The sequence below is a fragment of the Helicoverpa zea genome, chromosome 25, assembly GCF_022581195.2.
Source record: "Helicoverpa zea isolate HzStark_Cry1AcR chromosome 25, ilHelZeax1.1, whole genome shotgun sequence".
In the NCBI taxonomy this organism is placed as follows: Eukaryota; Metazoa; Arthropoda; class Insecta; order Lepidoptera; family Noctuidae; genus Helicoverpa; species Helicoverpa zea.
This window is the reverse complement of record NC_061476.1, coordinates 7,928,608-7,946,143: the sequence shown is the minus strand read 5'-3', so window position 1 is coordinate 7,946,143 and position 17,536 is coordinate 7,928,608. Positions and strand designations below refer to the sequence as shown.

Here is a 17,536-nt window from a genome sequence, read left to right as displayed (position 1 = left end):
ATTTAAAACAAAAACTCAAACTTTTTTATTACATCCGAACAGTAATTTTAATTTTCATTATACTTTAAACGCATTTTGATCTTCATAAAAATCTACATAATTTTAATCACGTCTAATAAAATAATAGTTTTAAAATGTTATGTAAGAAAACATAACTGAGATTTAACTAATTAAAATTAAAGTTACTATTCCTTTACTATCGACCATACTTTTTACTTAAAATTAAAACCTATTTGGAACTATAAACAAAAATTCTTTTTTCAAATTTCGACCGCGATAAAAAGCGCGCGACTTTTGACAGGTGACGTGTAACCGGCGGGAAACGAAATGACGGACGAGCGGGAAAAAATAACGCAATGACCATCGGATGCGTTTTTAAAGTTCATGACATGCGCATTGATATCTAAATATTTGATAGGTTTTATGCAGCAGGGTTAGGAACTTGTTTTTACGATGCGATGTTTAATTTCCAAATGGACTTGTCGATAGGGTTAAATAAATTGCTTTTAATTGGGGTACCTACCTAATCAAGGCTCTTTAGGTATCTACTGCGTTTAATTAAAAATATCAACCCAGACTACGGGATTTATTTAAATAGGTAAGTAGGCTTATCCTCTTTAGGTATTTTTTAAACGGTTTTATTTAGCTCACCCCGTTTGTTTTATTCATTCTTGGGTCAAATTTAGTAATTCAAATTTCACCCTCTTCCTGTCAACCGATTAATCTGAAATTTTGTATACACCTTTAATTCCGATGACAATACAATATAGTAATATCAATAACATTGTAAATCCAATATGGCCGCCGGCACAAAATGGCGGATAACGTAGATTTTATCAATCCCATCAATATGGGTATCAAATGAAAGTTCTCAACCAGTAGAATACAATGTACTATATAAAATTAAAATCCAAGATGGCGGCCTCTACAAAATGGCGGATAACTTAGGTTTTATAAATCCCATCAACATGGGTATTAAATGAAAGGTCTCAACAAGTAGAATACAATTTACTATGCAAAATTGAAATCTAAGATGGCCGCTGCTACCAAATGCCTGATAACAATTTTTTATCAATCCCACCAATATGGGTATCAAATGAAAGGGCTTCATAAGTAGAAAACTGTCAGTAACTCCAGCGGGGCCCAACAGGGCCAAGGCCTGCCTGGGCTGCGAGATTGTTCGATTTTTAGTCAAGAGTCTGGCACTCCCTCACCGCTGCTGACCCACAGCAGGAGAGGTCATGTGATGATTTTTGGGGTTGTTACAAAAAAAAGTATCTGGAAGGGCTATGTATTGAGGAATTGGATTGTAATAAATTTTCAGGTAAGAGACCGTGTCATAATGATGCACTAAATGAATTAGATAGAATGAGGAATATTCGGTAGGCATTTTCATTAAATACTAAAAACTAGAAAATAAAAAATCGGTAAAAAAAACTTTTAAGTTAAACGGTTTTATCTTATGTGTACTGAAAACTAGAAAATAAAAAAATAGTTACTTAACTGTCAACCTACGTAGGTGGTCCCGGTCATATTAAACTAAAATAAAAACGTGGGGCCCCTGTGAAATCCTACCTATGGCAAAGCATATCTTTATACTTTGGTAGATCGTGAGCTCGGCGTTCGCTGGTGAAGCCGCTACGGCTGATTATTGATTGTCAAAATCTCCAGTTACGATTATAGTAAGTCGATGCAATCCACACCTATTATACCTCTAGAAGAAAGTACTACAGCAATAGTTAATGGGCCCCACGTTTTTATTTTAGTTTAATATGACCGGGACCACCTACGTAGGTTGACAGGTAAGTAACTATTTTTTTATTTTCTAGTTTTCAGTACACATAAGATAAAACCGTTTAACTTAAAAGTTTTTTTTACCGATTTTTTATTCACCTTACATCCTACACAGGTACTTAATTTTTCTTCTGCAATTAGAAGAAGGCATCTCTCTACAAAGCTCTCTACTTACCGAATTACCAACAAAAATCGTCCCTGTCTAGGTATATCTCCATTAGATACTTACCTATCTTAAAATCATAATTCTCTCTTTATAATTATCAATATTTATTTTGATTCCAAAATCTGTTGTTCAATTGAAGATTTGGCGTTCCGCCATGCAAAAGCGCTTTCTAAGGAAAAAGCTAGCTTATCACAGGTGACCTATCATGCATACATTCTCTATTTACTGCATCTTAAATATTTAAGCCCGTGCTTTTGGCAGGTCTTGCACAACATTCATATCAGACTTCCCAAAAATTAAATGGTTCCGCTAAAAGACCCGCAGATTTACACAAACATTAACTTTGGACTTTTCAAATATTTATTTGTTTAGCCTACGGTAGACTAAACAAATATAAACCTAGGCTGCCTACCTTCCTATGAAGATAGGCGAGTGGTTTAAGACTCTACTCTCGAGTACGAGGGCGGGTTCGATTTCACATAACAAAGTTACACATAACAATATCATAAGGTTAAGCAACACTTGTGTACATCTGCATATAGGATGTATACATTGGTGTACATCCTTGACAGTCGTTTTAAGCTGCCTCTGTTGTCATGTAGAAACCGCGGAAATTCAGAAGGTCATAAGGACATTATGAGTAGGTACATAGGAGAAAAACATAAGGAAGTACATAGAGATACCTACATCATAAGGGGAGGACATAAGGGATTCCATAGGGGTGGTACATAAAGCACGTACCATCTTCGACCACAGTGACGTGATTTCAATGTAATATACCTACGATCATTCGTCATTCATTGTAGACGTCAACACATCAAAATGATACAACACCTAGGAAAGCGAGACACAAACATGATAAACCCTTTTGATGCCCTTTTATCTTGCGATGATGAACATTAATAGATAAGACCTAACTAACTTAGAAAACTAAAGTTTTGAAGGTAGTAGGTACCTGTAGGTAGGTATCAACATTTTCTAGTACATCGGAAAGAAGCTAATACCTACTTTGTGACGTAACAATGCTGACGATCGCCGCCGGGGGAGGGGCGGTCGACACTTGAGCACGATGCGGTCAAACGCTACTTCCACTGTATTTGCCTGCGGTTTGTAGAGAGATGTTGATACCGCTTTGTGGTATTTATTAGGAGAATAAGTATAATCATCGGCAAGGATATTGAGCCCTGACCTTCACCTGCGCAGAAGTGATTTATTGGTTTATTGCCTTAAGTGCACAGTGCGCAAAGCGATCCCCACTCTTCCGCCGAGAGCTCATATCCGTGCCGATAACTATAGGCAGCTGAAAATTGGACGTCTTTAAAGTGGAGTTGGTCACTGCATCTGCATAATCTGGCTAAGAGAGGAATTTTAACTCCTAGACCTTACTGAATACAAGTTTTCTAAGCGGAGGTTACCTAATCATCATCATCCTGCCCTTATGCCAATTTTATTTGTGATCGGCACAGGGGCCCGATTCTCCTAAGTTAATAATGTCAAAATCGAATAGAAATCGAATCGCAATATGATCGCAATAGCAGTCTTAACCATATCGGGCATTCTGCTACTAATAAAAGACCAATCGTATTCAATTGACATTTGATTGGTGTGCGATTGGTCTGCTATTTCGGTGATTTTGGTCTATACGGTAGTTTGCTGTACAAACATTTTACAATCGTAAATCATTTGCAGATAAAATGATTCATTATTGAATGACAGAAAAGGATAAAAACGTTTATTTCAAAGAAAAAATAGCGGAATGCCACATACGCTTCAATCGTAATAGAGTCGGGATCGGATCTAAGTCGAATCGAGTCGAACGTGAATTGTATGTTGCTTAAATAAAATTAGGAGAATCGGGCCCCAGCATGTTTTCTCCTTCCATACTCTTCTATCTGCCGTCATCTCACAAGTAACATTCTTTCTTACCATATCTCTACTTTCACACAGTTGAGGACTATCAATTCTGTGCCTCAAAGCTGCACTAATACCTACCTACATTGCATTGCGCAGTTTCTCTATCGTAGCAATTTTAAAGAATTTCATTATACTATGTGTGGTATCTCATTCTTTAGCGTTCTAAACCATGCGGTGCTACATTTAACCGACTTCCCAAAAAGAAGGAGGTTCTCAATTTTATAAACTAACTAACCTAACTGTCAAAAGGTCCTGCGTTGGTAATTCAAAATATCTAACATACCCTTTCCTCCCAAAGTCGGCTAAAATTAAACCTCTAACAGCTCTATACAAATATATCTGAAGTGAAGCTACGTGCTCAAGAAGTAAGCCTGATCAGGCCACGTGCGATGTTCCGTCAGAAGCTCCGCAGCCTCTTGACCGCGCCTCAGTTCAATACAGAATTGGCAACAACATATCGATCAAGTAGACCTTATTTATAGTGCCTACTTGGTTACGTATCATTGCCTTAAGAAACAAAGTTTGTCGCTGAGATTTTTCTGTACGATCGCGATACTTATGAACTTATCTGAGCGTATCTATTTGTAAGCGATTTTAACACCCATTCTTAACTTTATTTTATGAAATACCACCCACAGTATCTTATAAAGGAACTGCGTTTCTTAAATATCCTTCTCCAGACTTCAGGGTTGTGTCAGGGTATAGGTACCTTGCTTTATCAATATTTAAGCCATATTTCATGCCAATTTGATTAGCCGTCTATGCGTGAAATCCTGTAAGTAAAACAAACGAACTCACATTCACATTTGTTATGTTATAATAAATATACCATCATATATTTATTTTTAAACATTTCAACAAGTTCTCAATTTTTAACAAGAATTGTTTTTTTTTTATTTAAAGTCAACTACAGTCTAATTTTGATTTTCGAACGGAAATTTCTCTTTCATCGTCAATATTAACCGACTAAATAAAATGTACCTATCAGGACTTTCATAGTCTGCCTTATCCTATTGCCATAAAGTTCAATTCCGATTAAACTGTATAGTATCTACTACAATTTCAATTTTACTGTAGGCTTTTGACATGTATGCCTTCAAGTTGTAAATTGTTGTAAAATCTGCCACTGCCATAGAGAAAGAACGTATTTATACTGTGAATATAATGAAAAACAGACATTAATATATAAAATTTCATAATTAGGGTTATAGTGAAGCTAAATAAGCGTCTCAAAATGGGTGATATCAATACTTGGACTCGTAAAAATGAAGACGAAAAACCCGAATGTCCAAGGGATTATTGTTTTGTGTGTTTGTGTATGAAAGAAGAGAAACATGTACAAAGCTATGCATTTCAATGTGGCCCTCTCATGAAAATACTTCAGGTAATATAGTTCTCTTTAATATTTTGTGCTTAAAACTGGTAATCTTGCTCCATTTTGTAGAAATGAAAACATGTTTTTTTAAGATAACAATGCAATAATCTTTCAATTTATTAGGTCTAAATCTCAACAGCTATATAGATTCACACATTTTTTACATACTTTTATTAGGTCAACTTGTATGTAACTATGTAATCTAAGGTATCTAATTTTATCTTCCAAGGATTGCAGTCACTATAAGGCGTGTTATTTAATGTTTTAAAACTATTAATTTGGATTTGTTATAGATGTCACACACATGAAACTAAGGATAATTAGTGTTACATTTTCTACATATTAGTATAGTAACAATCTTTTTTACAGATGGACTGCATAAACCTGTGTTATCTGTGCAAAAGAATGGCTCAGCATGCAGAAATGTTTATACAAACTGTGCAAAGCAATCAGATACTTCTGGAAAACTTTCAAAATGTATGTACACTTACTATATTAGTACAATGCAACTTTTCTAAGTTTGTATGTACTTTCTAAATCTATCTTAGACACCAATGACTGTTTCGGATGTCACATTAAACTGTAGGTCCCGGCTGTCATTGAACATCCTTGGCAGTCATTACAGGTAGTCAGAAGCCAGTAAGTCTGACACCAGTCTAACCAAGGGGTATTGAGTTGCCCGGGTAACTGGGTTGAGGGGTTCAGATAGGGCAGTCGCTCCTTGTAAAGTGCAGCTACATCTGGTTAGACTGGAAGTCAACCCCAACATAATTGGGAAAAAGGCTCGGTGGATGAGGATGAACATGATTACACTTACTATGTGTATAACATAATTATATGTTAAGGACTTCATAATTATATGTTAAGGACTTCATAATTATATGTTAAGGACTTCATAATTTGTGTTATACTGTTTTGAATATCTTTTTCTTCTTACCTGCCAATCATATTTATCTAACAGCTACTCATTAGACTGAAAGCTAACCCAATATAGTTGGGAAAAGGCTGGCTAGATGATAAGATGTGTTAAATCTGTCATTGTACAATAATAGAATAGATAAATTCATCACGGCAGCTGGTTGACGCTTCTTGTGACTAAAAGGCTGGCTATTACCTCGGACAAAGGATCAGCATGGCCATCCAACGAGGTAATGCTGCCAGCCTCTTGGGTACGCTCCCAGTTGACAGCGATGGGGATGAATTTTTTGATGCGTTTTATGCATAGTGTTTTTTTTTACTTGGATAGTTTTATCCTTACCTATTGTAAATAAAAATTTCTTATAATATAGAAAAAAACCATCACTATTCAAGCACTTACAAATCACTATAATTATATTTCCTACATTTCAGGAAATGGACGAGACACTAAAAGCAGTCCGCACACAGATTCAACCTCTAGTCAATTTAACAGAAGTGCCATTAAACACATTAGAGTTGTCCGAGAAAGACGGCCAGCGTTACGAGGACCAGTTCGTGGTTGTATGCTCTAAGAATAAAGGTTTGCAGGTCCAGGTGAAGATGGAAATGAAGGAAGAGGATCTCATTGAGAGGCTGGAGGGCGAGTTTATTAATGGCAGTGATGGTAAATAGTATATGTGACTACATAATATTATAGATTCTTTGTAATCAGCCTTTTTCACTTTTCCACTGTGGGACTTGTGACACAATTAAGCCGTTAATTAAACAGAGTTTTCTCCCCCGAACTGGGTAAAACACTTCTTGCAGCTGGCCAAAAGTAGCCTATGTCCTGTCTCAGGCTCTAAACTATCTGTGTATCCAATTTTATTTATATTGGTTCAGTAGTTTTGCCATTAATGCGCAACAGAGTTCGTTCATAAAATTAGTAAAGATAGTTTTTAGTTTTTGCACCACATTGTAATAATACCTACCTTTACTCTGTTCTAGATTACCAAGACACATGTATAAAAGATGAAGACGATGACTTTCCACTAAATGCATTACTGAAAGAAGAATTAGTTCTAGACAATGAAGATAGCCTAGGCTTTTTAAAAAACCTTAGAGCGTCAAATAGAAAGAACAAAATTAAGAAGAAAAAGAAAATAAAAAAAGAGAAGGAGGATACAAAAGTAATTTCTAAAGGTAATTTTTTTATATAAAATGAAATCAAGATAGAAAATATCATTATTATCACAAATATAATGTAAACTCACACAAAAATGAAAAGTGCGAGTCAGCCTCGCGTACTAAGGGTTCTGAACAATTTATAACGGCCAAAAAATCATGTCTGTTGCAAGGGAGACCCCCAATTTACTTTGATCATCCTCCAAGCCTTTTCCCAACTATGTTGGGGTCGGCTTCCAGTCTAACCGGATTCAGCTGAGTACCAGTGCGTTACAAGAAGCGACTGCCTATCTGACCTCCTCAACCCAGTTACCCGGGCAACCCGATACCCCTTGGTTAGACTGGTGTCAGACTTACTGGCTTCTGACTACCCGTAACGACTACCAAGGATGTTCAATGACAGCCGGGACCTACAGTTTAAAGTGCCATCCGAAACACAGCCATTGGTGTCTAGGATATACTTAGAAAGTACATACAAACTTAGAAAACATCTTTATTTATTCCTCTTACAGCTTCAACTCAAGTAAAAATGGTTTACATAACACGGGACCAAGTAACGGAGGAACGTACAAATATGGCACAAGATCCAAAATACCTCACTTGTATGTACAAATGTGTAGATTGTGTCAAAGGGTTCAGTTTTAAAGGCAGCTATGATAAACATATGGAATCTCATAATCAGGTATGTATCTATTTTCTAACAAATAAAAAAGGAAACATTAAAACTAAACTATGTATGTAACAAAAGGCTGACTGCATTGCCACGCTGGATGGCAATGCATATTCGTTGTCGAAAGTTTAAATATGTAATGTAAAAATAGGTATGAATCGCTGATACAGTCGGATTGGCATCTGTCATTGCTGTCATTACCAGAACAGCAACAAAAAAAAAAATAACGCTCATTTTATAGATATTTAGTAGTAGGTTCACCTTGACCTTTGACCTTGAATATTTTCGGAACCGTAGCTCTGTCGAAACGTCAAGCTATTTGTTTTGAATATCTCATTCTTCTCTCTCATCTCGCTTTTCGAGGAATGATATAGTCTACTTTTTATCTTGGTGTGTGAAGTATGTACCCACAGGATGATAGTGAAATTACTGGCAAAAGCTAGCCCTATAATTCTGTATTTATTAATTCATTTAATTGCAGTTTACAGGTGACTACGAATGTGAGATATGTAAACAGAGAATGGAGTCGGAAGATAAGCTGGTCAGTCATATGAGATACCATTATACGTAAGTAACTTGTAACCTCTTATTTATTTTTTTAATTGTATATTTTTAAGGCCACTATTTTTGACAATATTCATTGGTATAGAACCATTTTAAGGTCCAGACTTCGCCAAAGCAGATAAGTTTTTAAACAACCCATTTAATTTCGTTATTTAAAAGTCGTGGTGGCTTACAGCCTTACTTATAAAAATCAACTAATCATCTTCTAATCATTGTTTTAACTAATTACTACTTAAAGCTCTAAGTAGTGATTAAATTATTTTGACCTATAAACGTTGCTTAAGCATGTCTTAAGTAATGAACAGATAATGACATAAAAACATACTAATTTCTCAACACTACCGGAATGTTGGTAGCTTAAAAAAATATTTGTCATGAAAACGTTGTGTAATGGCAACAATGGCATCCGTAAAATATAAAATTAAAAAGTTGAGCTGTCAATAAACCGGAAATGAAAAATCAGCTGGTAAGAATCCAGCCATTTTGCTAATTAGCGGGTTAAACAAGGGTGTGAGGCTACTTAATTTGACAGCTCATTTAAGACATTGCTAAGAAAATGATTTATTTCAGCCACGTTTATAAGTAAGATTTTTTCTTAAACACCCCTTAAGTATAACTTATTATTTAATTCACGTTTATAAGTAAGACTGTTAGTGGGTAAAGAACCAACCTCTCGAGTATGAGGGCGTGTGTTCGATTCCAGGTCAGGCAAGTACCAATACAACTTTTCTAAGTTTGTATGTACTTTCTAAGTATAGCTTAAACACCAATGACTGATATGAAGGTGAAGGAAAACATCTTGAGGAAACCTGGACTATAAAGTCTGAAATCACCAACCCGCACTGAGCAAGCGTGGTGATTAATGCTCAATCCTTCTCCGTGTGAGAGGAGGCCTGTGCCCAGCAGTGGGACGATAAAAAGGCTGTAACAGTAACAGTTTAAAAATGTCCACTCAGTTGTATTCCTAACCGGCAAAAGCCTATTGGTCAATTGAAAATTTCTCTACACCACTGTGGTACTGTTTGGTACTGGTTTGGTGTGGGACTTTGTAGTCTGGGCCTTTGTAGTATGGGTTAGGCAGATGATTAACTAACTATGTATACCAACTTTTTTCTTTCAGCCGCTACAAATGTTTAGAATGTGGTTTGATTCGCAACTGTAGACTAACTATACTAGATCATTACAATTCATATCACTGCCAAGATTTATATCTCTCCTGTCCACATTGCAGTAAAAAGTTCAAGTGAGTATGTGCTTTATTTTGTATATTATAAAGTTCAATTTTGCTTGACAATCATTTTTCATGTTATATACGTTGTTTTTTACAATTTTAACTACTTTGCATATTTAAAGAAAACATTATGTACCTAACGTAGTCTTAAAGCAAATTTTTTATTCCTATCTGTGATAATGTGACCTTGGACGCGCTGCTCATAGGCTACTTTTTAGCTGGATATTGAAAGTCCTAACGCGCGTAAAATGGGTAAAAGACCAGCCATGATGTAGTAACGAGTGGATCCTGAAATTAATATTTCATTATTAACATCATTTTAGCTTCACTTGTAACTATGTAAGAAAATATTGGAATCTTAATTTCATCTTCGTTTAGTCTTCATTACGATGAAATTTTGCACACGCTCTGAGTTTTGATGACAATACATGACTAGCTAGGAAAATCCAATATGGCGGCCTCCCCAATATGGCGGAGTGCTAAAAGCATGTTTTTTAGTTTTTTTAATTAATTTTTGTTTTATTTATTAATTTCCTTCACTTTTGTTGTCAGACGGTCAGGCTCGCTCCGCAAGCACATCCACTACACACACAACCGCGGCGAGCGCGTGACGTGCGCGTACTGCCACAAGACGTACGCCGACAAGGGCGTACTGCGGGCACACATGCGGCTGTAAGTACTGACTAGAACCCAAAAAAGAAAGAAATTGTCCAAATCAGTCCACGCGTCTTCATGAAAGATAATAAAACATCAAAATCAAAAATTCATACGTGGCTGCAAATCAGCACTTTTTGAACGTCAAAAATTTTCAAAAGACAGCCCCCAAAATGCCCACCCTTCTGTGTGTTTTTGTTGGGAAAAAACATTTGAAAATCGTCATTTATCAAATTGAGAATAATGTCTAAGAATAAGAAAGACTACTGATAGTTGCTAAAATAATTCTATGTAATTTCTTCTGTATTTCTTATGTAAAGCTACAATGAGTAATTGTAACGTACAATGAATGGAAGTGCCAAATCTATATATATAAAAGAAAGTCGTGTTAGTTACACCACTTATAACTCAAGAACGGCTGAACCGATTTAGCTGAAAATTGGCAGGGTGGTAGTTTAGAGCCATGAGAAGGACATAGGATAGTTTTTATTACAAAGAAATGTAAAAATAAAAAAGAAAATTTATTTGGGAGATATAGCGCCATCTATTGGTCAAACCAAAAATCTGTTGGAAGTCCTATTCCACGCGAACGAAGTCGCGGGCAAAAGCTATTAGAAAATAAAAAATATATAATATATTTATCCACAGGAAACATCCCAAAGAAGTGTCAGCTACAGAGATAACGAAGAAGTACGTATGTCAAGAGTGTGGGATGGCTTTCAAGTCACCTTCTCTTTTGAGGAACCATGGAAGCAAGCACTCTTACAGCCGGGACTATTACTGCGTCGAGTGTGACAAGTGAGTTTGTTAGCTATAGTGAGTGAGTGATTATGTAAGTAAGTGAGTATGTCAGGAGTGTGGGATGGCCTTTAAGTCACCTTCTCTGCTGAGGAACCATGGAAGCAAGCACTCTTACAGCCGGGACTATTACTGCGTCGAGTGTGTCAAGTGAGTTTGTTAACAATATAATAGTGTGTGAGTGTGTATGTAAGAGTGTAAAGTATGGGTGAGTGAGTGAGAGAGATATACAAAAAGAATTTGATTGGTTACAAAGAAATTGAGAGGAACAGCAAAGGAGAGATGGAAGTTAGAATGCAATGAAGAGAGAAAGTGATAAAAATATAGTAAAAGGACAAGTAATTGATAAATAGTTTAGTACTATTCATGTAATGAGCTACATAATTTCTAATAATTTGGTTTCTTTCAGGAGTTTTAAAACGGAAGCCACATTAAAGAACCATTTGAAGACTGTATCAATACATACCCAACACATACAATTACCGTAAGTGTAGAAACGATTACCAATTTTCTTTTCTTTAATTGTTGACTTGAATAAAAATAGTTTTTGACTTCATTAATCACTTTACCAATAAGTTAAGGGTAAAAAAGTTTTTTTTGACCTTTGACCTTGACCTTATTTCATATTTTTTTGTACTGTTTCTTTCAGGTTAGCCTGTACTCATTGTGAGAAAAGGTTTGCAATCCGGCGAGATCTAGACAGGCATATGAATAGAGTGCATCTAAATATCAAGCCTTACACTTGTGACAGCTGCGATAGGGTAATTTTTTATCTAAAATATAAATAATTACTAAGCAGATGAGTTTGTGTGTTTGTTTCTTTGGTCAATCTCCAGAATAACTGGAGCGATTTGAAAACTTCTAGCTAGATAGCCCGGGTATCGGAGATGGCGAGAGTTTTTTTTTATCCGGGCGCGTGAAGTAAATCCCAATGTCTACGTCTCTTTCTTCTTACTTGTATTTTCGCCTCCAAGGTATCACCCATGCTAGTTCAGGGTTTTCATACAGCTAAACAAGCAAACAAACAGACGAAACTTTCCCATCACTACATAGTATAAAACAAAGTCGCTTTTTCTGTCCCTATGTCCCTTCAAAACTACGCAACGGATTTTAATGCGGTTTTTTTTATCAGATACAGTGTTTCAAGAGGAAGGTTTATATGTACAATAACATACATCAAATAGTGGGGAAATACTGTTATCCCACGCGAAGCTGGGGCGGGTTGCTAGTAAGGAGTATAAAAGAAAGAAACAGACACACTTAATTAAACTTTCCAATTTTTGATAGGTAGGTACATAATAGTGTTATGTTAGTGATACCTTACAATTTCTCCACAGACATACACAGACTCATGGAGCCTGAAAAACCACAAGAAGATAGTTCACGAAGGGTACAAGAAACCTCTGATGTACCCTTGTTCCATGTGCGACAAAGTGTTCAATGTGAGTTCAATTAGACTATTCTATTTAGCTATGAAGTTGGTCTAAATAGGAATAAATAACCACAGAGGTATTAGGTCCGATTGTTCGTACGTTACGGTAAAGTTAAAGTTAAAATTTTATCTTTGTCAATTTTGACCACGGTTAATTTGACATTTACGGTTAACAACGCTTTTTGAATTTAATTTTACTGTAACTAGAATTTAACCCTAACCTTGACGTAACCGAACCTCGAACAACCGGGCCTAAATAGGAATAAATAACCACAGGGGTATAGTAATCGGCACGACTCTTTGAGCTCTGACCTTCACCTGCGCAGAAGTAATTTATTGGGTCCCTTTTGTGTTATGAAGTGAGGCGCGGGAGTGAGCTAAAGCGGTGATTGGCCCGCAGTGTATCGCGTCATAGCCGTCACTCGGGATTGGTTCTTTGCTAATAAATCACTTCTGCGCAGATGTAGGTCAGAGCTCAAGATTCGTGCCGATAGCTATATAAGAGTAGTGTACGACCATACTGTGCCACCATGCTACTCTTAATTTGAGAGGGCATTTAACAAAAGGTAAACAATTTTAATAGGACATTTTACATAAATACACATAAAACAAGTAAACTAGTGCTTAAAATAATGATTCAATTGATTAATTAAATTGTTATTACTGTAGTTACACTGTTTTTAGGCACATGTTATGATTAAACCGAATTTTTCGAATAAAAAGTCACATCAAGATTATTTATTTCAGCTACAATAATTTTACAATTTATAGTAAACAAGTCTTCTTTTGAAACTAGTCATTAATATCTACTTCGTATTCTTGTTACAGAGCACCCATATCCTGAAAGGTCACATTCGCACCCATACAGGTGAGCGTCCGTACCAATGCAGTAAATGTCCAGCTCAGTTCAGTCAGTCGAACATACTGCGAACTCATGATAGGCTCATACATCTGCAACTCACGAGGGACGGACGGCCCAAGGTCAAATAACACTCAAGGTCATCTAGAACACTCAAGGTCAAATTCTATTCAAGGTCATCTGAACTTCAAGGTCAATTTGTTTGTGCTATCAATTGTGCAGTTGATATGTGAAGAAGAGTTATGTTGTAACGTATTAAGAAGCTTGTTAGGTAAGACTGGAGGTAGTCTTGAACCTAGTGGTGTTTTAAAAGCCGTTGGTCGTTATACTTTTTTTGGTTGATCCACAGGAAACAATGACATTCGATAACTATGAAATAAAATCAATCCAGCTAGCGTAATATTGTGTTAAAAACTAAGTAATTATAATTGAGAAACATTATAACATGTAATCTGAATTAATATGAAAACAAGGTATAATGGGGACTTTATATTTTTATTACAAATGCCTCCAGCCACAGCCAATAAGCTTCTTCGTACCTAGATGATTGTTTTTGTCAATTTAACAATTGAAAGAAGGGTCTGTATAAGTTGATAATACAGAGTAGGTACTAATAAGTATATTAAATTAATATATTTCATTATATCTATTGGGCCTAGCACCTACTACGGCCGGTTTTCTTAAATATAACTCGATCTGCTTAACGGGGCCAATTAATGATACACAATCGTCAAGCAGAAAAGAACAGCGCAGTATTTTTAGGGTTCCGTACCCAAAGGGTAAAACAGGGCCCTATTGTTTTCGCTCCTCCGTCCGTCCGTCTGTCTGTCACCAGGCTGTATCTCATGAACCGTGATAGTTAGAGAGCTGAAATTTTCACAGAAGATTTATTTTTGTTGCCGCTATAACAAAAAATACTGAAAACTAGAATTCAATAAATATTTTGGGGGGTTCCTATACAATAAACGTGTTTTTTGGCCGTTTTATAGATAATGGTACGGAACCCATCGTGCGCGAGTCCGACTCGCACTTGGCCGGTTTTTTATTTATTTCATTCACTATGGAAGACGTTCAGCTATATATTTTTCAGCTATTTTTTTCACTGTCAAGCTATTACCGACTTTACACAAATTTAAATTCTTTGAACCCCAAGATGCAAGGTTCCTGCAAAAAATAATGTTTGTTGCATGGGAGCCTCCTTTATATATTAATTTAAATACATATAGTTACCTACTTATTTTTAAAGAAAGTAATACATTCCATATTCTGTGAATATTTCAACCATCCGTTTCCATCCATTTGTCATTATCTATATAGTATTTAGTTATAAGTTTTAATTGTTATTAAAGATACCCACTGACCCCACAGTCAAACCATTACAACGGTTTTGTGGGGCTTAGCTTATAATATGGCTACCTTTGTAAATTAAAATAAATAAATAAAAAAAATAAATCTACCTGTTGCCGTTATCGAGCAAAAATTTGAAAAAAAAATCACGTTTGTTGTATGGGAGCCCCCCAAAATATTTATTTTATTCTAGTTTTCAGTAGGTATTTGGTCTACTTTTACCCTTCGGGTGCGGGACCGTAAAAAAGTTAGTGAAAAAATACTCTGTTCTGAGCATTATTAGAGTCTGGCCAACGAAAGCTGTCCAAGAAAAAAGTAGGCAATTTTAAAAAATCAAGAGCTGACAACCCCGGCTATACGCTGCTTAAACGGAGTTGATACTTGTTATTTATAGCGATATTTATATCAGTGTTTCATATCAGAACATTACGACTGTAATAACATTATTTAAAAACCGGCCAAGTGCGAGTCGGACTCGCGCTCGTAGAGTTCCGTACCATCCAAACTATTATTCTATAAACATACATATATTTATATATAGATATCGAGCAAAAATGAGTATGGGAGCCCCCCGAAATATTTATTTTATTCTAGTTTTCAGTATTTGTTGGTATAGCGGCAACAGAAATACATCATCCGTGAAAATTTCAACTCTCTAACTATCACGGTCCATGAGATACAGCCTGGTGACAGACGGACGGACGGACGGACAGAGGAGCGAAAACAATAAGGTCCCGTTTTACCCTTTGGGTACGAAACCCTAAAAATGCCATAGCATAGCCAGGGTATGGCATTTTTTAACTTCTGCATGCATTGAAGTCCACAGGGATGAATTAAAAAAAAAGTTATTACAAAACGTTTATTCGATGGAATCACGGAGGACTAAAGACTAGCGGAGGTGCCCTAACGTAAAATCTCCTAACAAAGCAGCGCGCCAAAATTCGGGTGAGCGGGGGACGAGGAACGTTACTGGCTCCACCCGTGCTACACCCTTATACGCCTTTTATGGGAAGCCACCCATTTTTTGTAAATCCATCTAGCGTGGAATAGGATGATTAAAATCTAACCCTAAACTAACATCGACCACTAGTGACATACTAAAAAGTAAATACTCAAAGTTAATAATTCTTAAAAATAGTAATTGAATTAGAAAGTTTGAAGAAGCATTCATTTGAAATGAACGAAGAAAAATAGAGAGATAAAAAGTTTAAAAAATAATACTTAATAAGTATTATCTTGTGCAGAGTACTTGCCTCACAACAATTTATTTACTCCCCCAGAAATGAAATAGGTATAATTCTACTAGGAATCATTAAACGGAGACTCGATTAAAAATATTTTTTATTCACCACGGGTCTAAAATACCCCCGTGGCGTAATTTCAGTATCAACTTATGTCATTGTGTTAGTTCATCTACTAGCCACTATGGCGTGACAAGCATGAAAATTTGTTCTATTTGTTCTAGAACCGTGCTGATGATGACTGTTGTTATTTTCGATGTTGCCATATTATGAAATTCACCAAGAAAAATGGGAATTAAAATTATAGGGACAGTGTTTATCAAATAAGAGTTTTCACAACTATGTACCTATATCATAACGGCGCATCCACTAAATAGCAGACTTTATATGTCGGATGTTGCTCTGAGTAAAGGTCCATTCAAAAAGTATGTATGGCAATAGAGATATAAATATGTAAAACATTGCTGAAGATCTATATAAATAAATCTACACAAATTCTCGTCACATCTTATATTTAAAATAACACAGTATCTACCTAAAATATAAATAAATATTCCTTCTATACAGCGATAGACAGGAAAATCTTTGTTCATCCACCCTAACAAAGAAATTCATATTGACATATATCGAGAAATCTTCTTACAAAAGTACTTTTTAAACTTTTTGTTTGTTTCTTAGATAAAACTAAAATAAATACATAGAGTTATGATTAATTTTAAGATAATTGCAGCTTTTTTTATAAGACCTTGTTTAAGAATGGGTGACTGAATTTTCGATGTCTGGTAGCACTTAATTTTGTAACGGGTCTCTCTGTCTTGCTTGATGAACACAATTTTACTTCAAATATTAAGTCGACTACTTACCGAAAGATGGTGTTTTTATAATTTTAAATTTTCATGATAATATATCGTATGTTTTGGTTTGTAAATAATCTATAAAAAAAACTTGTAGGATGCAAGGAAAAATGAAACTGCTTTTTAAGGCAAAAATTGGTACCAATAATATACATTGATACAAGATTGATACGAAAATAATACAAATTCACTTAGAGGTTCTAGAAATGCAGCTATTCGACGACAGATGTCTCTAGCAAAACATATGTTTTAAAGTTAAAATAATACTTACACGTGAAATGTTATCCTATGGTATGTTTGAGTTTGGATCCTGAGCAATTTCTACAATTAATGATAGCGCATTTCATCGTTTTAATCGAGTAACAAATAAAATCACTTGAAATTGTGGTAAAAATACAACTATGACAAGATGTCAGTTAGACGTGAAGGACGGTATATGGGCGGTGTCTAGCCACGCCTGCCGTGACGTAGTCGTGACGTATTTGACCTACCTGAAGGCGCGTGACCTACCTGCGTTAGGGCATCTCCGCTAGTCTTTTCTCCTCCGTGGATGGA

The 17,536-nt window shown here is 35.8% G+C and overlaps 1 protein-coding gene across 1 annotated transcript; it reads left to right on the top strand.

Moving 5' to 3' along the window:
• Window positions 1–5,003: 5,003 nt before the first annotated feature.
• On the top strand, window positions 5,004–14,819 carry LOC124642677 (gastrula zinc finger protein XlCGF26.1-like). The gene is made up of 13 exons (XM_047181273.1): window positions 5,004–5,258; window positions 5,619–5,726; window positions 6,600–6,831; window positions 7,155–7,349; window positions 7,844–8,013; window positions 8,483–8,568; window positions 9,686–9,808; window positions 10,349–10,468; window positions 11,099–11,248; window positions 11,658–11,732; window positions 11,898–12,009; window positions 12,586–12,690; window positions 13,509–14,819. The coding sequence occupies exons 1-13, from the start codon at window positions 5,109–5,111 to the stop codon at window positions 13,668–13,670; spliced, it is 1,788 nt and encodes a 595-aa protein (XP_047037229.1). The 5' UTR covers window positions 5,004–5,108; the 3' UTR covers window positions 13,671–14,819.
• Window positions 14,820–17,536: the final 2,717 nt, after the last annotated feature.